This window comes from Neospora caninum, chromosome VIII (genome assembly GCF_000208865.1).
Source record: "Neospora caninum Liverpool complete genome, chromosome VIII".
NCBI classification, from domain to species: domain Eukaryota; phylum Apicomplexa; class Conoidasida; order Eucoccidiorida; family Sarcocystidae; genus Neospora; species Neospora caninum.
The window spans coordinates 1,895,348-1,922,454 of NC_018395.1; the positions used below are offsets into that span (position 1 = coordinate 1,895,348).

General features: G+C 55.5%; 2 protein-coding genes across 2 annotated transcripts; one reads left to right on the forward strand and one right to left on the reverse strand.

Annotated features, from left to right (window-relative positions):
• Positions 1 to 5,497: 5,497 nt before the first annotated feature.
• NCLIV_032330 (Malate dehydrogenase (NAD) (Precursor), related) lies at positions 5,498 to 7,080 on the forward strand (the record flags this gene model as incomplete). The annotated part of the gene is made up of 2 exons (XM_003883429.1): positions 5,498 to 5,627; positions 6,221 to 7,080. The coding sequence occupies 2 exons, from the start codon at positions 5,498 to 5,500 to the stop codon at positions 7,078 to 7,080; spliced, it is 990 nt and encodes a 329-aa protein (XP_003883478.1).
• Positions 7,081 to 10,776: 3,696 nt separating this feature from the next.
• NCLIV_032340 (PAB-dependent poly(A)-specific ribonuclease subunit PAN2, related) lies at positions 10,777 to 25,187 on the reverse strand (the record flags this gene model as incomplete). Its single annotated transcript, XM_003883430.1, has 13 exons — positions 10,777 to 10,813; positions 11,883 to 12,092; positions 12,850 to 12,960; positions 14,138 to 14,882; positions 15,302 to 16,284; positions 16,733 to 16,879; positions 17,402 to 17,445; positions 18,149 to 19,062; positions 19,667 to 19,812; positions 20,282 to 20,346; positions 21,034 to 21,212; positions 22,283 to 22,603; positions 23,135 to 25,187. 13 exons carry the CDS (start codon positions 25,185 to 25,187, stop codon positions 10,777 to 10,779), a joined length of 5,955 nt encoding a protein of 1,984 aa, XP_003883479.1.
• Between the last annotated feature and the right edge of the window lie 1,920 nt (positions 25,188 to 27,107).

Consider the following 27,107-nt stretch of genomic DNA (forward strand, 5'->3'; position numbering starts at 1 on the left):
CGGACGAGAACGAAAAAGAACGGAGAGAAAGCGGCCGCAGAGAGGACTGCGACACGATACCGCGGGCACGCAAGTGAACGGGACACAAAAGAGAGGCGATGTGGACGCGGGTTTTTGCAGCAGAGAGGGACTAGATGCGCACGAAGAGCGGGAGACACAAACACAGTGAGGGGGATGTTGGAGGAGATGGGCAGTGAGAAGGTGCTCCGAGAAAGCCGTGAAGCAGTCGCGAGAACGGAAAGTCTAGAAACACGAGGAACGAAAAAGCCGGGCAAAATGTTCGAAGAGCACTTGGGTAGGAAAGATAGAGCGAGAAAAGCAAAGTTCCTTGAAAGCTGAGAACGCCTTCCGACGCGGATGCAACGGCAAACGAGAGAAAGAAGCCTGCAAGGTTGCTCGCTGCAGACTGGACGTACACAGCAAGGTCCGAGGAAGAACTTGGAAAATCCACGCGATTCTCGGAAATGCCCCAACCTCCTCGCGCGCTGGCAGGAAGGAAAAAGCAGAGACGACGCGTTCAGCGGTTGCCCCCTGATGACAGACCAAAGTTCGGGAAGCCTGAGGAATGGCCAGGAGAGTCCTGATCTTTCCGCCGCGGCTCCAGTTCACGAGAGAAACGTCCCAAAGGCGACAGAGGAAACAAACGTTACCTAAGAAGAGTACGCGTGGGCAAAGCGACTTGAACAGACACCGCGTGTTCCAGAGCGTGGGTGCGGCGCGGCTTCACGCTGTATGGAATTGGAATACGCACACGATTCGGCAGCGGAAAATGAATCGCGATTTAGTTTTCCTCCGCTGAGAGAACGAAGGAACAAACGACAGATCACTGGGCCTGTGTACCACCGGGGCGTTCTCCCTAGACAAATCGGATGTGAAGGGAACGCGGGAGCAGGGAAGCCCACAAGACAGACACAGATGGCGGAACACTGTCGCAGAACGAAAAAACAGGACAGAGAGTTACATGTCTCTGTGTACTGGTGTATGGCAGGCTGACGGTGGAATTTATGACGCGCGGAAGCGTGATTGCAACCGTTTGCATTTGTGGGATATACGCGAGAACCGACGGACTGGGGACGAGGGACGGAAACGAGGGGAAAATCGGAAGCTGAGATTTCTCTCAGTACCGCGTGGAGAAATGGAGAGGTGAGAGAAATAAGAAGAGCGGAAGGGAGAAAAAAGAAGAGGAAGAACAGCACTGGAAGAGCGACAAACGGAAGAAAAGGGTGAGACAAGCAACAGGAGTCCGTGTACGGCGTGCGCTCTTGCCCAAGATTCTGAAAAGGGAAAAAGAGGGTGTTACCCAACGAGTTTCGAAGTAGCGGCGGATATAAGAAAATTGGAGCGGGGAAAGGTGTTCTGGGAAGCACAGTACAACCGCGCTTGTAGAAGGGACGCGGTTCCGGAAAAAAACACAGATTGAACCGGGTAAACGCTCTCTCACACGTGGTGATTTTACACGACCTTTTCCCTATAGCGCTCTCTGTGAAATGAAAGCGTTTCTACGATGGCCACGGACCCCCGAACAACAGGCCGACGCGAGGGAAGACAAGACGGCAACCTACGCGAGCCCGCTTCTTCTCTTCCCGTCGCGAACCGCCTCTACCCAGCATCTCCCCGCTCCAGTAACGTTCTTCGCACGCTGGCCGTTACCCGCTCTTCCACTTTTGCAATGGGAAATCACACTGGCGTCGTCTCGTACTGTCCCCCCCCCCCCCCCCAACCACTCGCTGGGCTGGTCTCTCCGCTCCCGGTTGTGCCTTGGCCTCGCTGGGCTGCTCGACCGGCACCTCGAGCGCATGAAACTGGCGACCAAACAATGGGGACAAATGCAATGAAATGCGTATTTTATGATAGCCCGTCTGAAAGTCCAAAGAGCAAGCGGGTATGTGGGCACATTTACGAGTTACAACATCCTTAAAGGTCCTCCCGCTGCGGCCCAGCACAGACTCTCAGCGTCGCTTCCCTCTCTACACGCCTTGCATAGCTTGCCTCAGTTGGCGTCGGCAGGGCGTAGAACAGAACGGTTTTCTACTTCATGCGGAGCGTTCGCACTATGATTTTCCTATCCGGTCGTACAGCAGCGCATTAGTGAGAGCATCCGTCAGTGCTTGTTGCGAGGGTGTGCGAAAGCATATCTTTCTGAGCATGAAATAGCCGATTGCGAGTTCGGCGGAACGGCTCGTGTAGACGCGAGTGACCCAGATTTCATCGTAGGCTCGAGAAGCAGGGGAAAAGACAGAGAATCTAAGATTCTTTCTCTAGTGAGCCTGGGACCGCCTCGTGGCTTTAATAGGTCGCCGAGTCACCGATACGCGTGTCGGGGGTACGTTCCAGGGCCAGCTGTTGCACACTTCTAAGAAACGCGCTCCAAATTACGAAGGACCAGAAACTGCTAGAACCGAGGGAGCGCGTGATATCCCATACCGTGCCTCCTGGTGACACGCAGCACAAGGCCGCGCAGTGTCCACGAGCTCCATCCCCATCTCCTAATTTCATTCTCGTGGCTCCGCATTCCGTTCTGTTTACCTCCGTAAATCTGCTGGCCCACGGAGAAGATTTGGAGAACGTCAACAGCAGAGCAGCCAACAGGCCATGTTCTGCGAAAAGGTTATAAAGTTTGCAGGAGGTGGAAATCCATCTAACTGGTCCGGCGAGCAGACACAAGAGACTTCAATTGCGGATAACTTCGCTCCGGCCATTCGTAGGCCTCCCTCTACAGTGAAAAATCCGATACGCTTGGCCACCCAGCGAAAATCGGAGTCAACACCCGCCATGGTAGCCGGACACGTGAGTTTTGCCCCTCTCGGCCTTCAATGTTTTCCACAACCTTTGGTTCTGCCGCGAGCATTGCACTGCCTGATGTTTCATTCGAGGCCCCAGGAGACGTTGCTTGTGTTTCGGTCGAAACCAACACGAAGTTCATTGAGGCTTGGCGCCTCTACCTATGTTTGAGGAACGACTTGCACGGCACTACCGGTATGAATCTCCGTACGACTTTCCACGCAGTTAATTGCTATTGGAGTAGTTGATCTTCAGCAATGAACAAAAACGTTTCCAACATAAACCCGCCAGTGAACATTGCGCCGTCGCGCACGCCTAACACCATCGTCGGCTTCTTCCTGTTAGCATCAACTATCATGCTGGAGTTTTTTCGTTACTTTTACAACCCGAATGTTGATTCGTCAACAATTCATGACTCGAAATGTAGTCAGTGGATGGGTTATTATTTGGGTATATAGTATGATCTCCTACCTAAGACAGCAAGACTTCCAATTAACCACTAAGTAGCCTCTGGATTTAAAACCATCAAACTTGGTCGTTGAGAAAGCGGCTCGTATTCTGAAACACCCTCCAGACACGTAGGCAGTGTAACGAACCAATATGTGAAGCGGTCCTCAATACAAATTCCTTTTGCGGTCGGGTTGTCTTCCGTGCATCTGGGCAAACCTCTCTCAACAAACACGATTGTGGCCAATGATTACCGTGAGAAAATACGAGGAACGCGGCACGAGTACCTGGTGAGCCAAAGTGCACGTCATTTTCTAGACTTCGCGCAGCAATACCGTCACAAGCGGTTCTGTACGTGAGGTCTGAAAATTTTTCCAAGTATCTGCAGGGTAATCGAACACTGCCACACCACCGACGGGAGATCCAGAGTTTCCAACCCATCACGCATGCGCGTAAACGAGGCGCAGAAGCAAGCAAAAGCAAGGGGAATTTGAAGCAAACCACCTCAGGTTATAGTTTCGTGCCCTTGCAAAGAGTGAACAGCCAACAGCTGAAGAGCGGATCCTACCATGCTCTGTAAAGTCGACGCGAGTACTCGCCAATCCTAGAAAAGCACACTCAGAGAGGCTCCGCAAGAGAACGAGATTTCATTTTGCTTGGCGCGGTGGAGCGGAACAACGCAAAGCTCTCCGGTACTTCTCGAAGCAGTGGGCAGCGGAGGATACCGAACCAATGAGAAACGCGATTGGCTTTTCAGATCTCGGCTCCGCTGCTCATTTCCTATGTCTCATGCTGCACAGCAGACACAGGATCGTCTCTTTTTTGGGACCTTCAGACGAGCACCTAGTGAGGGTTGAGTCGACACGTAGAGAAGGGAAACCCGTTCCTTATCTCCTCGAGACTCTTTCCCCTTTCAGAACCAGCACGAAGGGCCTGCGCGGGTGTGGGTTTTGAGTTGCCTGTCGAGGCTGGGAAGGAATCGGCGGGAACAATTCACGACTGTGGACGTGTGTCACCCTCGACGGAGAGTTGTGCTGCCTTCTGCCTTAGCAGTGTCTCTTGCTGAGGCTTCGTGCTCAAGGTTTGGACGGTCACACCTTGTCAGAGAGGTGCCTGCTCTGCAGACTTCTTCTCCGAGATTCAAGAGGTCCGGGTAGAGTGATGCCCGTGATGCACCGTCAGCTTATTCATGCGCATTCTGACCTAGCTATTTCTTCGGTCTCTTGCCATCTATCCGCTGCGTAGCGCGCAACATCTCCCTGGGTCATTGCAAATCCCGGGCCCTATGCTATGTTTCGGCGATCCACCACGTTTCTCTGCGCCTTTCCAACAAACAGCCAACGCTACGAGGTCAGCAGGAGCTACAACATCAATCAGCCGCCACCAGTGTTCCGCGAGGCCATTCCTTGTGGATGTGCACACCTTAGATTTTGACGTGCCTCGGGCCCAGACTGATCAATAAAATGCTGTCATACTTCCTCTATACCGTATATACCGTAGGTCCTCGCATGAGCTCGTGTTTCTACGCAATGGTCAAACGACTAGCGGCGAGAAGTTTCGTGAGATGCCAATCAATGCCGGAGCGCTACACTTGCTCGAAGTGCACGCCACTGTCGGGAGGAAAACCAGGAATGGATAACCAGCAAACGCGCTCGAACGAATGCACTAAACTCTGTCAACGTTTCTCCATTCGACAGAATGCCGTAACTCTCTCGAGGATTAGATCACTCAACGCCAACCCCCCCCCCCCCCCCCCGTGCGCACAGCGCGCGGGATGAGCTAAAACTCTGCATCGTCAACGAGAGCCTCGGACCGACCCCATGACGTCGTAGCGTTTTCTCGAAATCGCCGCCAAGAAGGGTGGCCGCTCGTGTCTAAAATACAAATTCCAACCCCTGTGAGGGGTGATGACGTGTGAAGTCGTGCCGCGCGGGCGTCACCTAACTTCGGTTTTTGTACGGAGAAATTATTGGGAGCAGTGGGACAAGCACACAACGGTAGTGCGGACCGGTGTGGCGACTCGTGCTCGTGCCTGTCGCTGATTGAGTTAAACCACATGGAGTATCCCCCGTTCCCCACATTCCATATTCCTTTTTGTTTCCCGTTGTTCAAACGCCATTCGTTTGAAACCGTTTTGTATCTAAGTTCCAAGGGGTGCATTCTGCTCGTGTGAAAACACACTTATTGACTCCGCTTGCATAGCCTTCCAGTGTGCGACACAGCACGTGCGAAATTCGCTACTTTCCGCTCCGCGTTTCGTTCCGCAAAAATGGCGCCTGAACGTGTTCAGAAGAGGAAGAAGGTGGCCATGGTTGGCTCCGGTATGATTGGTGGAACTATGGGATACCTGTGCGCTCTCAGAGAGTTGGCTGACGTCGTCCTCTACGATGTTGTCAAAGGTAAGGATTGTTTGAAACGCGAGCAGAGCGATGACTCGCTGTGCCGCGCTTCTCCCCCGTGAGTAGTGCACACTGTGTAAAGAGCCCTTCTTTTTTTGGTATTCGTGCAGCTGTTTCGGTGGTGTGGACGAAGGGTTGAATCCCTCTACGCGATATAGCTAGTTGGGAGTCTCGGCCAAAGGAGCCCCTCCGCACGACGCGGAAGCACAGGCGGACCGGACAGTTGAGTAGATTTGCCATACACAATCCCGTGCGTAGGATGCCATACTTTCATCGGACCGATTTTTCTCTAGTGACCGAGAGACCACATGCATAGAGGGTTCCACGCCGTGTGCGTAACGTTCCTGTCTGGGCTTCAGACCGGGTTTCTTCTTTATGTTTCTGGTGTGTGCACGTGGGCACTTTTGACCTTGTTCTATGTCGCGCTTCCTGCCTCCGAGGGATTCTCTCTGTTTTTTACAGTGCCTGTGTCGGACGATTGGATTCGTTTTTTACGCTAAGTCTGTCACACTGCGCGTGCGTTGTATCCGGTGCGTGGGCGAGCACAGCGTGAGTCTGACTCTTTTCTGCCGCGTGATGCGATGTGTTTTCAGGCATGCCCGAGGGCAAGGCGTTGGATCTCAGCCACGTGACGTCCGTCGTGGACACGAACGTGTCGGTCCGTGCGGAACACTCGTACGAAGCCGCCCTCACCGGTGCGGACTGCGTTATTGTCACCGCCGGTCTGACCAAGGTTCCGGGCAAACCCGACTCGGAGTGGAGCCGCAACGACCTCCTGCCGTTCAACTCCAAGATCATCCGCGAGATCGGCCAGAACATCAAGAAGTACTGCCCAAAGACCTTCATCATTGTGGTGACGAACCCTCTGGACTGCATGGTCAAAGTCATGCTGGAGGCCTCCGGCGTCCCCACGAACATGATCTGCGGTATGGCTTGCATGCTCGACTCCGGCCGCTTCCGCCGCTACGTCGCTGACGCCCTGTCGGTCTCTCCTCGCGACGTCCAGGCCACAGTCATCGGCACGCACGGCGACTGCATGGTCCCCCTGGTTCGTTACATCACGGTCAACGGCTACCCCATCCAGAAGTTTATTCAGGACGGTATCGTGACAGAGCAGCAGCTCAAGGAAATCGCCGAACACACCAAGGTGTCCGGAGGAGAAATCGTGCGCTTCCTCGGCCAGGGTTCCGCGTACTACGCCCCGGCGGCTTCCGCTGTTGCCATGGCGACTTCCTTCTTGAATGACGAGAAGAGAGTCATCCCGTGCAGTGTGTACTGCAAGGGTGAATATGGACTGAAGGACATGTTCATTGGTCTCCCCGCTGTCATCGGAGGCGCCGGCATTGAGAGAGTCATCGAGCTCGAGTTGAATGAAGAGGAGAAGGAACAGTTCCAGAAATCGGTTGACGACGTCGTCGCCCTCAACAAGGCTGTCGCCGAACTCCAGGCGTAAGCGCGTGCTCGTGATCCGAAGGGGATGGTGAGCCTGTGCAGCACCCGCGCATACACACACTGGTCCCGGATGCAACAAAAAAAAGCGGTTATCTCGTCACACATCACGCTTCCTTTGAGAAACCTTTCAAGCGAAGCAGTGCTGGCGTGAGTTTTAAACACAACACGTGGCGTGCCCAGTGCATGCGCAAGCACAAGAGCGGAGGCGTTTTGTCTCGGCGCAAGCACCGTGAAGGGGCACCGGCACCAGCGTCCTCTCACACGCGAAGGCAACATTTTTTTTGTCGATCGTCGCGAGAAAAACCTCTACGCAGACGTGGCAAGAAGATGGATACGGCTAGCGGTCAGAATAGCAGTCATTCGGGTCCGTACATAGTGGAGATTTCGGATTCAAGAGATTTCCTCATCACATATGTGAATCAGTGCCTTTTTTGGGGTACCCACCTTGTCGGTGTTCGAGGTTCGTGAGATCACATGCCCGCCGCAGGACTGAGACAGGGTATTCGGTGCACAAAGGCAATCGAGTGATAAGAGGTGCACGTACCATTTTTTGGTTTGTCTAAGAAAAGCCTCTCATTTTTTGTCGAGTCCTTTGTCATTCCGAGAACTGTCTCGTCCTTGTCAAGTGGTGCCGTGTTGTCCTTTGTGTAAGAACGCCGTGTATGCGTAAGTGCCGCGTATACGAGGCTCGGGTGTGGCGACCGAATGGAAGAAAGTTAAAACTTTCGTTTGGTCGGTGGGCGTGCCGAGGCGGGTCTCGCGTGTTTTATGAGTGTTTTGCTTTTAAAGGAATGCTGTGTTATGAAGTGCAACTGCACCACAAGTTGCGGGAAATTCAAAACTGTCGCCGACAAGGAAACCCTTGTGGACTCACTTGCAAAGCGAGCGTTCGAAACAGCTGACGTGGGTTTGCTGCCCGTGAATCAGGAAGAGGAACCGCTGCTGTAGAGATGCGTGTAGCGAGCGAACACACAATTTATCAATCCACAGGGAAAGTTTATATATCCTTGGTCTGACCAATGAACCGCTGTACCCTCCTGCTACGAATCTCAGTGCTTGAAAATGGATGTACAGTCGAATACACGCCCTAACAGTTGTGTAAATAGTAGGGACGACAAGGCAGCCATATCAAACCGTAGTTGGATGTTTTTCAGTCGCTGTTTTTGGTTCTATCGTTGTTCAGCGGCGGTCAGGAAAAAACCCGCGGGGGCGGTTGTGATCAAGCTGGAGCCGAGAGGTCTCCGACGGCGCACGAGGGGGAAAAATCCCCCAAAAGCTCTGAAAAGGTTGGCCACAGGTTGTTTCACTCGCTCAAGAAGCTGCACCACAAAAAATAATTGGGGTGGCATGAAACTGACGGGCGTGCTTTACACTCAGCTTTTCAGCCCTGTTCCCAGCCTGCATGATCGCAGTTTTCGCTGGTACATGAGCCTTCCATACAGGACGAAGAGTACTGGACTTCTGGTTCCGGATGCAAATGCGCCGCCACTGTGCTTCCAAATGTATAAATAAGATGGTTTTCAACGAGACCACCAATTGGAGATGGCAGACTCCACAGAGGTGTTTGCAACCAGTCCCTGCGAGCACCAAAAGTAAAAAAAAGCGGAAAGCGAGATGGAGAATCCATCTGTCGGAGGAGGATGCTCTTGGCTTTTATATGAGGAACCTTGCTCCCTGTAACAACCACTAACGGGATCCCTACCTTTCGGCCGGGGTTTATCGCAAGCTAAATGCTGCTGTACAGCGTTACCTGCCGACGTTCCTAACTCTACATTCGCCGCTACGGTTCCTTCACGCGAGTCAAGGTTCGCACGAGCCTTCGAGGCTCCGTCTTTCCGAATGGAGAATCGGCGGATTCGCCCCAGCGATATCTCCCCCTGCTGGTGTGTCCACGAGATTGTAACTAGCTTCCTCATCCACTGGCGTGTAGCTTGCAGCACGGCAAAAGGAAAAATACCGCCACTTTCTATGAAAACGAAGATATTGCCGCGTGCACGGACACACGCTCGTACTCATCTAGGCTTGTGGACGTTGTGATCACAACGTTAGTCGGATAACGAAAAATGACCGGTGTACCGTGAACTAAAGCCGTTCGTTTCACGAAAATAAAACTGCGGAACACTGTGTGAGCCGTGTTTTCGAACGGAGTTGTCGTCTTCTGAGGACATCCATCAGCGGCCAGTGTGGCCGTTCACCCATATCCGAACGTGGTGGGGCCGTAAATTCCGATACTTTGGGCAAGGCATACCTCATAATGAATTAGGTCTCGAGGTCGCGAATTCGTTTTCCCGAAGAGTGAGACCGAGTGTTTGACACCCAGAATTCAGTGCGCCCTTAAACTGGAATGAAGCATCGCCAACCCTAAAGCCTTCCTAGAGACAAGACGTGCGCGATGTGTGGTACAACGCCTACACTCTGAAAGAACTGGACTTTTTGTCAACGTCATCTTCCACAGCAGTGTCTCGCTAACTGACCCTACGTCTGTTCCGTGCTTTGATCAACATCATGGGATCCACCTCGATGGCTGCTGTCAGGGTTGTACAAACAGAATAGCCAACCGCCGTAGTGCTACCGGTGAGCACAGGCTGCACTGGTGTTAAGATGATGGCACCTGAGCATTAAAGAATAGGGAGAACCAAATTGTAGAAAGCCTCTCGTATGTTGTTGCCTCTGGAACGACATGAGACACGGAAGCACATCCCGAACAACTCCATCGCGTTCGCGCACACACGGTTACGGCTTTTAACATCAGTCGGTGCTGACGTTTTCGATTCCCAATGCAGTTACATGCTAGGTTGCCTTCTTTTCCATTTTACCCTTGTTCCGAAGGCAATCAGAGCCGTATCCGTTGCATGCAGGATGGAAAAGTAGTTTTGTTTTTGTTGTGCTTCGACGACACCGTAATCTACCGCATTTCCCCTGAGGGCCCGGATGACCTCTGGACAGCCCCAGCATGTCCAGTAGATGTGTCGCTAGAACAGGGGGCCGATCCGGCGACACGCATGTTTTACAAGTATGCCGGAGCCCCGTCATCCATCTCCCTTCCCATATCGTTTTCTGTCAACAGCATCTCCCTCTCTTCCCATTCTAGTCGCCTTCTGGACTGAGAAAACACCTAGGCGGGAACTACTTTTGTTGTGTGTTTCCAGGTGGAGAATCCAATACACACTGTAACTTACAAGCTTCCTTCACTGCCTTTCATGTCGACCATCCCCTCCCCTTTTGTCCTGTTTACTTTTTGTCCTCCCGCCTCGAAAAAAGCCTTTCCTCTACTATAGAATACGCGTTCTCCCGTGCGAAAGACGACTGACTGCATGCCCGTCCGGAGAGACAGGCCAGGCTTCGCCTCTCACGCGGTTCCTTCGACGCGTGTGTGCCATCTCTATACAGTGGACACGGGATCGGCATAGAAGCGCGTGCTTCACGCAAAAAAAACAAACAGGTTTTCCGTTCAGATAACTGGTCTCTCTCTTGTTTGTACACCCGAAGTAACTCCGATGCACCCTGCTCTGGCTTTTCGCCCATGCGGCGTAGAGGGGCTTCTTAACTCCTCTACAAAAACACCCACTGTCTTCTTCACAAGCGGATCCTCTTTGCTTTTGCCTCCTTCCCCCCTCCCCCCCAAAAGGGTCTGTCAACGAGATAAGCGCCGAGCAATCGGAAGCCTGACTCGGTTTCCGTCTTTACCCTTCCCTGCTTAGTCGCCGCTTCCCTTGCTGGTCACGCCGGCGAGACTGCAACCGGATGAAACGCGAAAGAGATCCTTTCTTCCATTTCTTCCCCATTCTCCTTCCCTTCCTTCGGAGTGCTCGTCTCACCGGCTCGCTCGCCGCTGGATCCACGAGCGGAACACACAAACGCCTCCCTGTCTCCCCTCTGCAGTTCTGCCCTTCCTCGTCGCTGTCCGCCTTCCTTCCCGCGATTCCTTCCCGGCCCCCACTCTGCTGCGTGCCTTGAAATGGAACACCCCTCAGAGCTTCATGCCTCCTTCTCCCCTGTTCTCTCCCATCTCTCTTCTCGCCGTGTCTCGTTTGCTTCAGCGTTTCCTTTCCACTTTCCGTCCTTCTCCGCTGTCTGTTCTCTCTCCAGCGGCATGGCCGGGAGCGAAGACGACGACGACTGTCGCCTGCCTTCCCTGCATTGAGAAACGAACGGCGGCGCCTCGGGCGAGAGACGGGAGCGAACATGACCCGAAACATAGAGCGGAAGGGCAGGAGAAAGAGGCAAGACAGTCGGAGGGTCCGGGACACGCCATCTGGTCGAGTAGCCGATTTGGTAGAGATGATGAATGCACTGTTCCAAGCAGCCGCTTCGACGAAGCTCGGTATAACGCCTGAGATGAAAGTGGGCAGGCAGAAAGGGTGCAAAGAACGCAAAACGTGATTAAGAAGGACAGCCCGACTGCGGCGAGCAGCCTCCCAAAACAAGGAAGACAAGAGAGCCCCACCAGAAACACACACACCAGATTTTATATAAATGGCGGTGTCCGTCGCCTTGTTCGCGTAAATGTGGGCTGAGCGTCTCTGTGACTTAAGGCCCACAAACGCACACGTTTTCCCTCTCTTCCTCACCAAAGACATCCACAACAGACTTACATCTTTTACAAAATTGCGGCTCTACACTGCATGCATCACCATATGCTAAGGAAATAGATCTACAGTGTCCAGTATACGCTCTTGATTTCACGTATGCCAACACACAATATATAACCTGGACTTATAGGTGCGTTAAAAATACTCTTCTCCATGCCAGTCACGGTGGCGTGGATACTTTTTAAACGCTTGTTCGCGCTTGGTGCGTCACCTGTAGAGCAACAAGGCAGCCCGCGCGTCCTGGATAGAGTCGTGCGTCGTTTGCTGGATATGCAGATCGAGCAAATGAGCGGCGAGGAATTTCAGAGACAGCAGCCGTCGCCCGGGGAGACGGAAGAGTTCCACTGTGTCGACGATTTGCGAGGAAGGAACGAAGAGGTTGATGATCCGGAAATCTTGAGACAGACCATGGCCGACGAAGCTAAAAGAAACCCAGGCGCAAGAGGTGCACTACCGGTGAACGTGCGCGCACCGCTCTACATCGAGATTCGTCCGTGGATCTCTCTAGCTTCATCTGCACACTATCTCTGCCCAGCTCCCTCACCATCTCTGCATCTATCCACATGCATCCAACACTCTACAGCCGACTCGCTCTCTCTCTCTAATACAAATACATCTACACATCTATACACGCGCATACGCAACAGTAAACCTACACACGTATACTATATATATATATATGGCGGCCGAAGAAGTGTTTCTGCACATCAAGTGTGTGGGAGGAACGAACGAGGTGAAGTAGATTACTATGCGCGTCGCGCAATCTCTACTTCATCACGGGAAATTCACACACCTGCAGCTGGTAATGGACACTTTAGCGTCACAACTCCCAAAGATTCGAAGGAACGATTATTGGCTGAGCTACGCGAATAGTGTGACCCACAGCGCTCATCAGGAAGGAGTTAGGGAGAAATAACCATCATTCGCACGCGCCACTACACAAGTACACTTAAGTGTCTCTACGATTCGGGCGCCGTACGAAATCACCAGTACCATTTTTACCTATGTCCACATATATATATATATATATATATATATATATGTACACTCGTACACTCGAAAACATGCATACGATAGCAGTTATATGTATATCTGCACATGTAAGTTTACGTAGGACACAGACGCCCGTATGTGCAAAAAGTTCTTGTTCCTGTGCCTGCGGCCGGTGAGGTGCTTACACGCAACCTGCGTCGACGAGATAGCGGAGTTTTTGGTGTATCGCTTTCTTTGTCGACAGCCAGAACTGCGAGGCGTTGAGGTCCAAATCTCCCGGGCGAAGTCCAGAGAACCTGGCAGAGAGTAAGACACGAAAGGGAGCATGCGCCATCTCTCGTTCGGCAGCTGCGGCGACAGCGCGCGAGGAGACACAACAGCGACGGTGTAAAAGAAGGTAAAGCGAAGCCGAGAGACGGGGGAAGAGAGGGAGAGAGGAGGACGCAAGAAAGACAGAACGAAAGAAGCGATGGTCTCGGGGATCCCCAAACTGATAGGGAAGGCGAACACACCGCACCCGACACGTACGATACTCAAACACAGGCAAATGCGCGGTGTCGTGTTCTAGGACACTCTCCCGTCTTCCCCGAGTGTACATGCGGAGAACACACGGCTCCAACATCGACAGACCGACGTGCCTTTACGCACAAACCAAAGAGTATATACACAAAAGCGACAGAGATGTGGGACGGCAGGACTTCCAGATTTGGTGTGTTAAGGTATCTCTGTCGAGCGCGAAGCTCTGTCCATCTGCCGCCCTTTCCCCACAAAGGGGAACACCTCTCTCGCGCCTTTCGGCTGTCCCGTCTCTAAAAACTTTGTCTTGTGTTTCTGCTTGCCTCGTCAAGTAATCCTTGGGCGCAGCTTTGAAGTGTACGTAGTGATCAATGAAGGGTACTCCCGCCTGAGGGCCTTCTCCTCGGAGGACACTCACTCTGTTTATGAACACATGCACAAACCAGGAACGAGGCGACTGCTTGGCTGTTCGACGTGCCTGCAACGACATCTATGTGCCACAGACTTTTGCGGCACTTTGCAAACACGGAATCTGAGAAGGCCCGACAAACTCCGGCGTCACCACGCCTCCTGGTGCAGCGAAACACAAATACGTTGGCGGCGAACGCACGCTCCACTCGCAAGGGCGGAAGAGCGGAGACACGACATGGCCTCCCTCTTCATTCCTGCTGCTGGTTTCCTCTTTCCATCGGTGTCTCTGGTCTCCTCCCAGCGCCTTTCAAGTCTGCTCCCGTGCCGGCGGCTTCGTTCGCGCGCCACTGTTCTCTCTGTATCTTTCGATCTCCTTAGCTGCCTTTCTTTCTCTGCTTTCTTTCGACTACACGTCTCTGTTTCCAGCTATTTGCCGCTCCTTCTGTGCACCGGTACCTTCTTCCTCCCTTGCTCTCCCCCTGTGCCTGTTTTCTCTCGATCTTGCCCCCACTCGCTGTCTGTCGATGTCACGCGCTTTCTCTTTACCTCGCAAGGGCCAAGGACTGTCGAGTGACAGGCTGTGAGCGATGACGGGGTGCGCTGAGTGAACACAGCGCCTCTTCGTCCTCGTAGCAGTCCTCCTCTGCAACAAATTCGGCATCCAACGCAACGAGCCATCCTCTTTGTTCCTCGTTCTCCTCCTTCCCTTCTCTGTCTTCTGGGGCGGCCGGCCGAACGGAAGGACAGACGCGAGGTAAATGCACGCCTTCCTCGTTGTCTGCGAGGTCGCTGGAGACCAGCTCAGCTCTCTCTTCCATCCCCTTCGCCTCTCCTGTCTCTCTTTGCTCTTTGTTCTCCACGTCGTCTCCCGATGGTTCTCGTTCTCTGAAACTCGTCGGTTTCGCCACTTCCCTCTCTTCTTTCCGGTCGGGACGACGGGCGCCGCAGGTCGGTTCCCCGCTCGTCCTCTCGACTTCCGCAGCCTCGCTCGCCGTCTCTCTCTTTGTGTCCCCGGAGGCGCCTGCCTCCCTCAGGACTTGGGTTTCTGACGCACTCTGCTCAACGCGCTTCTCTCGCTCTCGATCTTCTCCCGCCTCACGCGAACGCGGATGCCAAGAGGAAGCCGACGGAGACAGAGCGGCAGCGAGAGGAGTGGAAGAGGGCAAAGATGAAGACGCACAAGAAGAGAATGGCGACAGGCGATCGCCTTCTTTAGTGGCGTTGCGCCCCGACAGGGCTGTCGACAAGCGCAAGCCGTTCCCTCGGTGAAGGGCGACCAGCTCGCTGTGCGCTGCAAAAACAAGAGAGAAAGAGGCGACAAATCGAGAGGTGGCGGAGACGAAAAGGAGACCGAGAACAACAGACTCGCATGGAGACGGAACAGAGGTTGCCGCGAAGGCGAGAGAAGAGACCAAAAAGACCGGGGGAACCGGCCCCTCCGCTCTGAACACAAAAGACACCAGCGGCGGCGTTTTCGTCCAGATGCTTCGCTTCAACGGGCTGTTCTCTCTCCCGGATGCAAGACGGCACGTGCTCGCCACGACACACGGATCCCGCACAAGCAACTCGCATCGGCTCTCGCTCCCTTCCTCCCTGTCCTGTCTCCCGACCGAGCTCCCGGCGTCCGCTCGCTTCCTCGTCATGTTTGTTTCGTTCCGCGGCGTCCTCGAACGGCCTTTAAATACTTTGTCCACGCGACTTCTCGCTTACTCAGGGGCACGAACGTCGTGGGATGGGTCGCCGCGAGAGGGTGTAGTGAAATGTTTTTGTCCGCTTGGAAGAGACGGAAGGAGGCAGCGGGAGTCGCGCGCGCCATCTCGGCACTCTGCGTCCGCGCAGACTCCGCGTTTTCGCTCCCTGTCCCCGAAGTCTGCTCGTTGCCTCCTTCAGCTCCCACCGCTCGCGCCGCCGCCGTCTCGGCGCGGCTCGCGCCCCGACAACGCGAGGAGGAGAGCCCCTGGGAGACAAGCGACGGGCGAGTGTCTGGGCGACTGTCTGAGTCGCCGCGCTCTCCGTCGCTCTCGCTCCGCTCCCAGAGGGCGGGCGAGGCCGCAAGATGTTCTACCACCGCCGGAGACTCGAGCGCGTCGGCGCGCGTGAACTGCAGGAGAACCGGAATCTTCCACGAAGGCGAGAAGTCGAGAACGGTCTTCTCCTTCACGTAGGCCAGGACGTGGTCATTCACCAAGAGCCACGTGTTCTTTCCTGGTCTACCCTTCCTTCTCGAGTCCTGCTCAGCCGCTGGGCGTCTCTCGGCTTCCTTCCTTTCCTCCGTCGCAGTGCCGTCGTTTTCTCCTTCGCTGGTCTGGCCAGAGACTTCTCTGCACTCTCCACCGCTCGATCCCAAATCGTTCCCGCAACGCGCCGGCTCGGTTCCTCTCTCTCCTCCGTCCTTTTCCTCTCCCGCAGGTTCCGGCTGTGCGTCTCCTCGGCCGTTGCCTTCCTTCCCGCGCTCGCCTGCCTCTTCTGCTGTCACGACTCTCCGCAGAGCATCCAAAGACGACGGCGAGGACGAAAGGGACGGATGCGCAGCCCGAGCAGCGGGAACCAGAGCTGTCGAGGAAAGAGATGGACTCGCAGAGTGCGCACAGGACGAACGCGCGGAAACCGTAGACGCGCAGCCTGCCTCACTGAACTGCTCCAGGCCGCTTTTGGACGGCACCCGGCGCATTCTCAAGTACGGCTCAGGCACTCTGTGGCAACAAAAACACAAAGATCCATCTCGATTGAAGACAGCCATGAGCAAAAAAAACTCTCTGGTGCGGTTCCCTCTGGATTTTTCGCTCCGTCTCTTGCTCTGCCGCTAGACGTCGCCCCATCACCCCGTCTACCGCGCTACCTCTCCAGCCCGTTCGCTCCCCTTACTCTTCGCCTCTTCCGTTGTTCCCTTTCTTCCTCTAGTTTTGTTACTTTCCGACAGGAGCCTGTGAAAACACGTTTTCTTCGGTCCTTTCCATTCTTAGATATCTGTCTTCCGCTCTTCCGCTTTCCCAGCATTCCTCTCGTTTCTCGTGCGCGACGGCGCGCCGAGGATCATAGTCCACGATGCGTTTGTTCTCCACTTTCTGCATCTTTTTGGTCCTCCCTCTCCTCTTCCTTCCCCCTCTCTTCTTTTCTCCGCTTTTTTTCTCCTCTGTTTACCTCACAAACAGCAGCAATCGCTCTTCTTCCTCAACGTCCCGCAGCTCCACGGGACTCGTCACATTCGCTGCTTCGCCTCCGTCGTCGTCTCCCTCGTCGCGAGTTTCGCTCGACTTCTCGGCCTGTCCCTGCCTCCCTGGCGAGCTACTGCAGAACGCGTGTGTGCTGGGCAGCGGCGCTCTTCGGCCTCTCTCCCCCTCCACGCTTCCTGCGTCGCCTCGCTCGGATTCCGAGGGACAGACGCGAGGCGACGCAGAGACACTTCGGCCAGAAAGAAAGAGAGACGACAGGGGCGCAGAGGACGCGGAAAGAAACGGTGAAGCAGAAGACGGAGACGACGACAGAGAAGACGAAGAGGGACACGAGGGAACAGGGGACGAAGGAGAGGGAGGAGAGGAAGAAATAAAAGACGAAGAAACAGAAGACGCAAAAACACAAGACGTAGAAGCAGCGGAAGAGGAACTAGCACCTGACGAAGACGAGCTTGACGAGTTAACGGCAGCGCGTGGTCGCCCAGTTAGAGCTGGAGGGTGTAGAGTGGGAGACGAGGACTTGTCCGGGAGACGGAAATCCCGAGACGGAGACACCGGCCTTTTTGGGGGTGAGAGCGAAGAGACGAGTGAAGAAACCGGAGAGCGAACGCCAAATAAAACAGCTGTAAGAACATACTGGACTGCTCCAGGGAAGGCCTCCTGCCGCACTCGAGGCAGTCGCTGAAAACGCACGCAGGCACAGGTTGGAAGGGAGGTCTACAACAGTGTCGATCCCCATACACATGCGTTCACGCGTTTCACGCATAACATCTGTGCAGGTGTGCACGTGCAAGAGTCTGCTCATATAAGGCCGCATCTGTATACCTGCATACACATGCATATATATATATATATATATATATATATATGGATATATAAGCATGTTGACGCGCAGAGACTAAAAACTGACAGAAAAGGACGGAGAATAAGGACTTTCTTCTCCCGCTTCGGCGTTTGGGCCCTTGCCTGGAACGCTCGTTTCGCGTACGCACGCATGCGATCCTTATCTTTCCAAAAACAAATCCCCCCAAGAAAGACTTTCTTGACCAGAGTCTCTGCTCTCCTCTCGAAGCTTCTCGTCTCAACGGACGACACAACGGGTTTGCCGAAAGTTTGTTCGCCACGCACGCACACGCACGTCAGTACCTTGCGTTTCGCCGAAACCACGAGACGCATGCAAGCCAGGCTCAGCATAGCGGGAGGCGAGAACTTTTCACGCGTTTCTCGCTCGAGCCCCCTGCAGAGTCACCAGTCCCTCGGCGGCCAGCCGTTCCACAAGAGAAGCGCGGAAAGTCGCCTGCTCTGTGTACCCGTCCTTCAGGTGTTCTTCTTCGCTGGTTGGGCTGCTTTTTGCCAAGCACGTCCTCGGCCAACTCAGGCTCACCTCGGTTTCTGTGGCTTCTCCCGAGGGCTGCAGTTTTACCCAGAACCCGCTACCGAGGAAGGACGGACGGCATCGCCTGCTCTCTTCACGGCCTTCCCGCGTCGCTTCGTCGGATGTACGGACACCTCTGCTGTCCGTTCCGCGAGTTTCTTTTCTTCCTCGGCCACGCCTCAGCTGCGCCGCCACGCCTGCCGGAGCTCGCCAGCATGCAGCGTCTTGTTCACTCTCCAGGTTCGCGTCGATGAGGAGCAGAGGAGGGTACGCGGTGAGAGAGGTTTCAGTTTTTCTTTGGACTCTCGCAGCTCCCGTCCGCACACCGACAGCACATCCCTCTTGCTCGTCTTCGTCTCGCTCGCCAATGCCCTCGCTTTGTCCTTTTCCTTTCTCCTTCGCGTTTTCTTCCTCGCTCTCCTCCGGAATGTTGCACTGCGCACCCTCGCGCTTTCCGCCTGTTACCGCTCCAGCACGGGGGAAACCCTCACCCTTGTTCTTTCTTCTCCTCTCCTTCGCTCCCCTTCCGCAGTGAAGGATCAACGAATGTTCCAACACCTCAATGAAAGAGAGCGGCGCGGTAGCACTCTGCATCCGTGTATCTCCCTCCCGGTCTTTACTCGAAAAAGAAGAGGGAGGCGACGGAGACAAGGAGGAAGAAGAAACCGAGCAGTCGCTCGAGCAGTCGCTCTCCACGGAGACTTCTTTGCGAGGATACCGCAACGGGAGAATGAATCTGGAGTCAATCTCGATCGCGTCTCTCTGCTCGCCACTTGCTGCGTCCGGTTCACGTAGGCGAAACAGGAACTCGACCAGCGAGGAAGGTGCACTCGGCGAGGAAGCTGTCGTCAGGTCTTCGCGCAGATGCTCAAGAAGAAGGTCAAAGAAGACACGCGTTCTTCGCGCCAAGGCAGAGAACGGCCCTGCATGCGCAAGACGTCAGAGAGGACAGACACTTGCCGCGGGATCCACCTCGTGTTTTCTTTGCGTATATGGACATCCGAAAACGGGAGCAAATGACCCCGCATCGCGTCTCCTGAGCATTCCGAAATGAGGATATACGCGCTGAGTAGGCGACACAAACCTCTACGTGGACGCACCGAGCGTATCGGACATGGCCTTGTGTGTGCGCTCGCTCGCTGCATGCCTTGCCAAGAACGCGTCAAAGCAAACGGTAATCATCTCTCAAAAGCGTGCACGGCTCTCTCGTCGTCCACGCACGAAGCGAGGAGGACAACCCACACGAGATGCAAAAGTATATGCATACGTGTATATATATACTTTTCCATATGCAAGCACATACAAATATCCTCATATATACCCTGGAATCCCCTGGATACGTTGACCGATTCATGAAATGCGTTTTTGTGGCAGACATGATTGTCTGAATATGTGGACCGACCGTTCGGTTGTTCTTACACCCTCCATGTAAGCCACAGGCTACGTCGCCTCTGGTCTTCCTTTCTTCGAGTTTTTGGTTTTTTCGCTTGCCGTCGGGAGCGTTCGCGTCCTCTGGCTTCCTCTTACCTCCACGGGTGTTTTGTTCTCCTTCCGACGGCGTACGAGGGAGAAAGGCGTGGAAGACTCTCTCTCGTCGCATGCGGGGCAACTCGCTCAGAATCCGCTGGAAGTTTCTGCTTTGACAAATGCGCCGGCAGGGATCCGCCTCCGTCCTAAAAAAGAAAACAATCGACAGTTGACGGGATGTCGAAATGACCGCTGCGAAAGTGGAGGAAGGGGGAGGTCGCGACACAGAGAGAGAGAGAGAGACCTAAAACAAGAAGACGCGGAGAAAGAAGAGAAATCGGAAAGAACGCGCGCGACGAGCGACGACACACACGCCGCCAATGAAACGGACGTCGAACAGGAGGCAGGAGACGCGAACAGAATGGAGACCGTCTCGCCTCTCACTCGAGAGAGAGCGAAGAACGCTCGGACAGCAGTGCGCGACGCAACGCGGAAGAACGCCGAGAGAGAGGTACGCGGGGGAGAGCGCATCGCGGATGTGCAGAAGCATTTCAGAGCTTCCCATCTAGCGGCAGTTCTGCGGAAACCGGTGTCAAGACGCGAGGAAGACGCAAAGGCCAAACAGTGAGGGAGCGAACAACTGCTAAGCAAAATGTGCTGGAGTGCGCCTCTCACCGAGCTAGGTCGAGCATGTGCAGAAGGAAGCCGAGCTCGCACGCAACACATGCGTTCCGATCGCACTGAAGAACAGAGGGACAGAGAGCGCGTCCTTGTCTTACAATCGGGGACGAGGCTGCATGGTTACGCACATCCTTTCGCGCTTCGAGGCACTCGCCACGTTCTCAAATTGAATTGGACAGCCAACGGCGAACGGCCTCTCGTGCTCGTCGCTTCTGCTCCTCTGAAACCTGTCCCTCCGCTCTCCCTTGTTCTCCCTCTCTCCCTTATTCTCTCTCTACCTCCTTCTCTTCCCTGTTCTTCCTCCCTATCTCTTTCTCATCCTCGTTCTCCCTCTGTATCGTTTTCTCTTACTTGCTGTCTCTCTCTACCTCTCCGTCTTCTTTTTTCTATCTCTCTCTCTCTCTTCCGTATTCTCTCTCTCCATCTCTCCATCCTTCTCTTCCTCGCTGTACGTATCTTCCTGAATCTCTGGTTTCGTCTCTCTCTTTCTCTTCTCGTTGGCTGCCTTTGTCTTTGTGTGTGTCACTCTCTGTGTGCAGGGGTAGGCCTCCGTCGCACGGACATCTGACTTCCGACACACGAGCTGTCCGCTGCGGCGAGAAACGCCTGCACGCTTGCGTGCCCGCGATGTTTCCTTTCTGCGACGCCAGTTCGCTTCGATGCCCTCGAGGAACTCCTGGCTACTTCCGGTTTCCCGGCCTTCTTCTCTCGCTCGTTTGCCGCTCTGCCACGCGGCGCGAACCTACCAGGTGGTTTGCGAGCGGCTCTTTGAAGATAGGCGTGAAGAAAACAGCTTGTGCGACTGCGTGCACCAGATCTCTTTCGTTCTTTCCAGATTTCTCAATCCCCGCAAACGGCGTCGGATTCATCAACCTCGGCAACTGTGCCGCATGCTCTCTGTTCTCGGTCACCCAGGAACGCCCCTCTGGCGGCCACACAGGAAAATTTCGAAAGCGAGAAGGAATGGCATCTGTTCTCTCGCGTCTGCTCCGCGCCGCTCTCCTCGCCGCAGGCGCATGCAGACGAGAGCAAGAAGACGGGGAACAAGCAACCGGGGGGGCGGGAGAACAGAGAGAAGAGAAGGAAGAAGACAGGAAAGAAGAAGCGAGAGGAGAAGACACGAAAGAAGAAGAGAGAGACGAAGAGAGAGAAGAGGGAGAAGAAACGGATGAAGGAGAGAAGGAAGAAGCACGTGGACGAACGCGAAACGGAGAAGATTGCTCTGAAGCCTTCGGAGGAGAGAGAGGCGAATGTTGCGTCTGCCGGGAGTGACGCAAGCAAGGCGAGGAAGTGCACGCCTCTCCACCTGCAAAGACGCAACACAGAAGCACGATGCGCGCAGAATGCTCACGACCAGAAACCAGGAAAACCCTGTCCTACACGGTGACGACAAAGTCTTTTCTGTGTGGTGCACGATCACACCTCAAAGACTTGAGGAAGGGAAACGCCCCTCGCATGCTTCCTTTCTCTCTTGACGCCTGCTGTCGTCGCGTGGCTTTCTTTTCCATCTCTCTCTGCTCGCTGTTCGCTTCGTGTGTTCGTCTTCCCGTCGAGCCCTCCTGTTTTTCATCTTCTCCCGTCCTTCCCGACAGGTCCGTCCCAGCGCCTCCGCGTTCTGTCTTCTCCTCTGCCGGACTCTTTCCTTTTCTGTTTGTCTTCGACTCTCCACAAGCACAATCCACCAACGCACCGCACGGCGCGCGCCTGTGTGCAGAGGCCGAAGCTATCAATGCATGGAGTGTGGGGCGTGTGGAAGCGGGGAGCGGAGCTCCAGTGAGAAAACACCAGAGGGGGCTACCGTGCAAAACGGAGCGACGGCCCAAGGGATATACGCTGCGACAGCAAAGGAGGCAAGATGGATGGAGAGAGTCTTTCATCGTCCTCTCAGTGAGGAAAAACCGAAGCCGAAGTTTTGTCGCCTCTGCCTGCTGTTTCCCCCGAAAGACACGTGCAACGAGTTCTCGTCCTGCCGTCTCGCGCGGCGAAAAGACGCACCTGTTTGTTCCTCTTCTGCCTCTTCCGGCTCTGTACCCTCTTGCGAATCCTCCGCGCTGGTCAGCCATTCGTCGCCGGTCTCGTCTTCCGAGGCGGAGGAGAGAGAAGCGGAAGAAAGGAGATCTGCAATTTCTTCGTAGAAGCGCATGTCTCGTCCTAGCCAAGGCCCTCGCTTCTCTTCTCGTTCTTCCCGTCTAAAGCCTCGTGCCTGCCTTCCCAGCGCCTCCCCGTCCCATTGAGCATGGAAAGGAGTAGCGAAAGAACAGTCTGGAGGGGAAGAGAACGCTGAGGAAGAAGCGAACGCTGAGGAAGAAGACAACGCTGAGGAAGAAGAGAACGCCGCAAAAGAAGAGGAAGCGCACGACAAGGAAGTAAAGGGAGAGAAAGCAGGAGAGGACGACGAGAGAGAAGAGGAAGCGAATGACGAGGAACAAGGAGCGAAGGACGGAAAGGACGAGGAAGAGAAGGACGCGGAAGAAAAAGGAGAGAAAGCAGGAGAAGACGACGACAGAGAAGACGGAGACGACGAGGAAAACGAAGGAGAGAAAGACACGGAATGATGTTGAACAAAATGAGGAAAAGGGGTAAGGGATGTTTGAGGAGGCGAGACGGCATCGTTCGCACGAAGGTCGGAGGAGCTTCCATGGAGGTTGTGTTTGAAAGCGTCATTCCCGCTCGCAGCTGGGTGCTGTTTCGCTTGTGCCGAGAAATCAAGAAAGGGTCCGTCTCGTTTCCCGTTTTCGCCTTTTCTCTGCAAGAGCGGCAGGCTAGAAGCAACGGAGGGACAGAAGGGAGACGAGTGAGGAGAAAACTGAAACGGCCGACACTTCCTCTCCGTCCGCTCCCCTCGACCTTCCGCCTGGGCCTCTCCCGGATGCGAAGAAGGAAACGAAGACGCAGAGACGGAAGAAGGAAAGGCAGAGGAAAACGAGGACAGAGAAGACAAAGGAGCGTCCGACTGAAGCACGAAAGAAGAGGAAGGATAGAACGGCGAGGCGCGCGAGCGGAGCTGCGTCGCGGGTTTTTCCGTCGGCGTCTTTCCGCGTTCTTCGCCTCCCTGCTCTGCCGACGCTTCGCCGCGCGACTCGGGTTCCTCGGTCCACTGCGCTTCTTCAGATCCCGGCATCTCCCACGACGGCGCGGACGCGGAGAGAACGAAACCGCTGGAGATCCCATCGAGTCCGTTTCCTGCATGCGCGGCTTGCTCTTGGCCGTGTCCGCCAGAGAAGGGAACAGACGCTTCGATCTCGCTCGGCGTGCTGCCGTCTCTCGGTGCAAGCGAGTGCTTCAGTCGCGCCGGTATCTGGACAGGCCTGCCGACCACCTCCGCAACAGGAGACGCAAAACGCACACAAGACGAAAGCGAGGAGGGGAACGAGGAGACTGGAAAGGAGGAAGAAGAACCTGGCGCCGGGAGAGGCGACGCATCAGGACAGCCGTGCGGCGCAGGAAACGGACACGAGGCAGGGACGGCATGAGAGGTCGGCCGAGCGCAGAGATCGTGGAACAGCGCCGAAGCTACAGCTAAGGGTGGATTCCCGAAGGAGGAGAAGGTGCGTGCGTCCCCGTCGTTTTCAGTGTGCACTCCGCTCTTTTCGTTTTCAGCCTGAGCAAACTGCGAAGGGTCCGGTTTCCCCGCCTCCGGAGAGGCGGCAGCCGGGTCCCCGGCGCAGTACAGCGGGAGAGCATACGGCGGCGCACACGGAGTGGAGTACGAAGCGACGGCGGAGAGATACGCCTCGCCTTCCTCTGGGCCAAGGGGCTGGGTATCATCCGCAGTTTCTCCAAACACAGTCTCCGCGCCTTCTTGCTCCGGATGCCAGGACGCCAGGCAGAAACCGGGAGAGGAATACGGAGGCGGAAGCGCATCGCCGGGTCGCTCGTGCAGGGGGAGATTGTCGGGAGAAAACAGATCCTGCGCCTCGTCGGGGAAACCTCCAAAGGCTTCGCCGCTGTCTGGCCACGCCGCCAGAGCGAGATCCTGCTCCGTCGCGTCCGACGACGGAGAGAAGAAGAACACTGCGTCGTCGGGTGTACATACACCGCCGTCGAACTCCGCCGGGGCGGGAACGCCCTTTGCTGCGCAGGAAGCGGGGAAGGGCAAGCCTGACGCCTCAGTAGGAAGAGAGAAGTACGGGGGGAAGGACTGCGGCAGCGCAGACGCAAAAGGCGGAGGGAAGGACGAAGACCGGAACGGAGAGGACGAGGCAAAGGGAGAACCGTGCGTCTCATCGTTCTGGAGACTCGGGGCCGGGGTCAGCTCGGCCACAGACCGCTTGAGGGGCGCAGAAGAGTCACGGTGAACAGACGACAACGAAGAAGCGCTGCTGGAAAGGGACGGAGACGGCGAGGAGACCGCGCCTTGGCACGAAACATCGAGAGACAACCCGAGAGAAGACGCCTCGAGAGGCGACGGGAAGTGCGGACCTAAGGACGGGCCGGATCTGTCGCCTGACGCGTAGTGCAAGACGGAGAAGTTCCTCGGAGACGCAGGAGATGCCGGCCACCGTGGGCGTCTGTTTGGCATCTGCCAACCGTGGGACGGCGGTGCTGGAGAAAGAGAAGAGACGAAACCGAGGAAAGACGCTGCGGACGGGGACGACGAGGCGAAGGACGGCTGAAACGGAGACGCGTCTCTCCGGAGTTGATGTGGGCGTGCTCCCCGTTCGGTTCGCTCTGCTTCCTCAGCTTTTTTCTCGCATGAGGGACCGCCCTCACTCCGCGTCTCTCTGTCCTTGTTTCCTCCGTTTGTGTTCCCTTCAGGTTTCTTAACTGCAGGCGAACGACCGTCATCGTCGCCGCTTCGCCTTGGCCTCTGTCTCTCGGCCAGAGGACGAGCAGAACAGAGACTGTCCCCAGCGCCATCTTCTCCCCCGCGCTTGCGCAGGTGCACCAAGTCGCACATCGTGTGGACCTACGGCGCCGCCTGGGTCTTGGAGACTGCCCAGGGCCGGGCCCCGCGCGTCAGGGAAGCCTTTCTGAATTCTTCGTCTCTTCTTCTAGAGACCCTACCTTTTCGCCGGCTTCTCCGCGCTACGCGCTTCCTTCTTCCTCCCCACCTGTCTTCTCCCCTTCATGCGACTTGCGGACGGCGGTCGTTGCTCGCGGTTGTCTCCAGCGTGGAGATGCGCACAAACCATCGTCCTACACTGCAGAATCTGTTTCTCGTCTCCCGGGAGTCCCCTTCTCTCTGTGCTGGCCGTCTCTTGTCTTTCTATGGCTCTCGCTGGCCGGTCTCCCTGCTTCCCCTTCGTTCGTGAGCGGGATACCGCTACTCCCCTGTTGGCGTCTTGCTGATTCGCCACTCGAGTTTCCCCCGCTTAGTTCCTCTGTCGCTCCGAACATGCGACGTGCGCCCGCCCGCTGGCCGGCTTCCCCGTTCAGACACGCCGAGACAGCCGCAGATGCCTCGATAAACTGTCAAGCGACGCGCATGCAGCGTTTGGACCTCAGAAGAAGTGGGAGCACGAGAGGCAGCCCCAGCGCAAGGCGAGACACGACTCTCGCATCGACAGCAGGAAAGCGCAGAGATTCAAACGAAGGAAGGGAAGACGAAAGAAAAAAGACGACGGTAGAAGAAGGATAAAACAACTGGGTACGGGAAGGGGCGAGGGAAGGAGACCCAGACGAAGACGATGGACCTGCAAAGAGAGAGAAGACGTGTTCTCTTACAGCGAATACGGAGGCGATTGAGGCGAACCAAACACGGGAAGAGCAAAAGAAATGACAGCACTGTGAGACAGGTGCTTATTCCGACGGCCCATTCCCAGCTAGCATCCGGCGGTGTCTTTCCTTGCTACACAGCAACGCTCGCGTCTCGTCTTGCTACCTTGCCTTCCCACCATGTTGCGTCTGTCCACTTGTTTCTCTCGCTTCCCTCGTCTCCTCGCTTCCCTCGTCTCCTCGCTTCCCTCGTCTCCTCGCTTCCCTCGTCTCCTCGCTTCCCTCGTCTCCTCGCTTTCGTGCGTTCTCGTCACTCTTTTGCTGTCCCTCGACGTCGCTTCAGCAGCACCAGCACTCTCTCGGATGCAGGCACTCTGGCGCCTCGCTTGTCAGCACGCGTAAACGCGCAACGCTTCCTTCCCCCCAACTGCGGGGATCGGCGCCCCGTCCTCTTTGTTCGAGACCGAGACCGTCTCAAGTGTATCCGCTACGCGTCCAGAGACACGCACGAAGCACCTGTGAGTGAATCGCGGTGGGCGGAATGCTCTTGCGTCGAGGCGAGCTCGAGGGAAATAAGTTCGACTTTCTCGAGCACCGTACCTGGCGATCGCTTCAAGCACAAAGGCGGAGCGGCATACGACGAAGGCGGCGGCAAAGCGCGGACGAGGGGCGAGAGACAGAGACTCGCAAGCAGAGAACAGACCGCCCGGACAGTTGCGTTTGAGAGCAAATGCGCGCTGGACACTGGCGTCTGGCGAAAATCTTAACAAAAAACGCAGCATGCAGCTTTCTTTGAACACCGGTTTGGGCGGCCGCAAAGTCTGCGCTTGCGGGACAGCGTGGCTGCAAGGTGTCCTGGCGAACGGGGGAGACGCAAAAGACAGCGCGTTCCTCCGAGTCGATACAGAGCGAGGCAAACAAACGGGCGGAAATCCAGAATTGCAAACACGTGAGACATGCGTGAAACCAAGGGGAGGGCTGGGCTAGTTGTTACCCGTGGCCGCCGCGCGCCGTGTTCGCTGGCATCTGTTCACTGACCCTCAATTTCAGCTTCGAACACACCGCAGGTTTTGCGACGCACAAAGGGACCGGTCGCCTTTCCTCTCGACAAAAGATAAGACGTGGCCTCTCCTCGTCTTCGTCAGCAGTTCTCTCCTTCCTA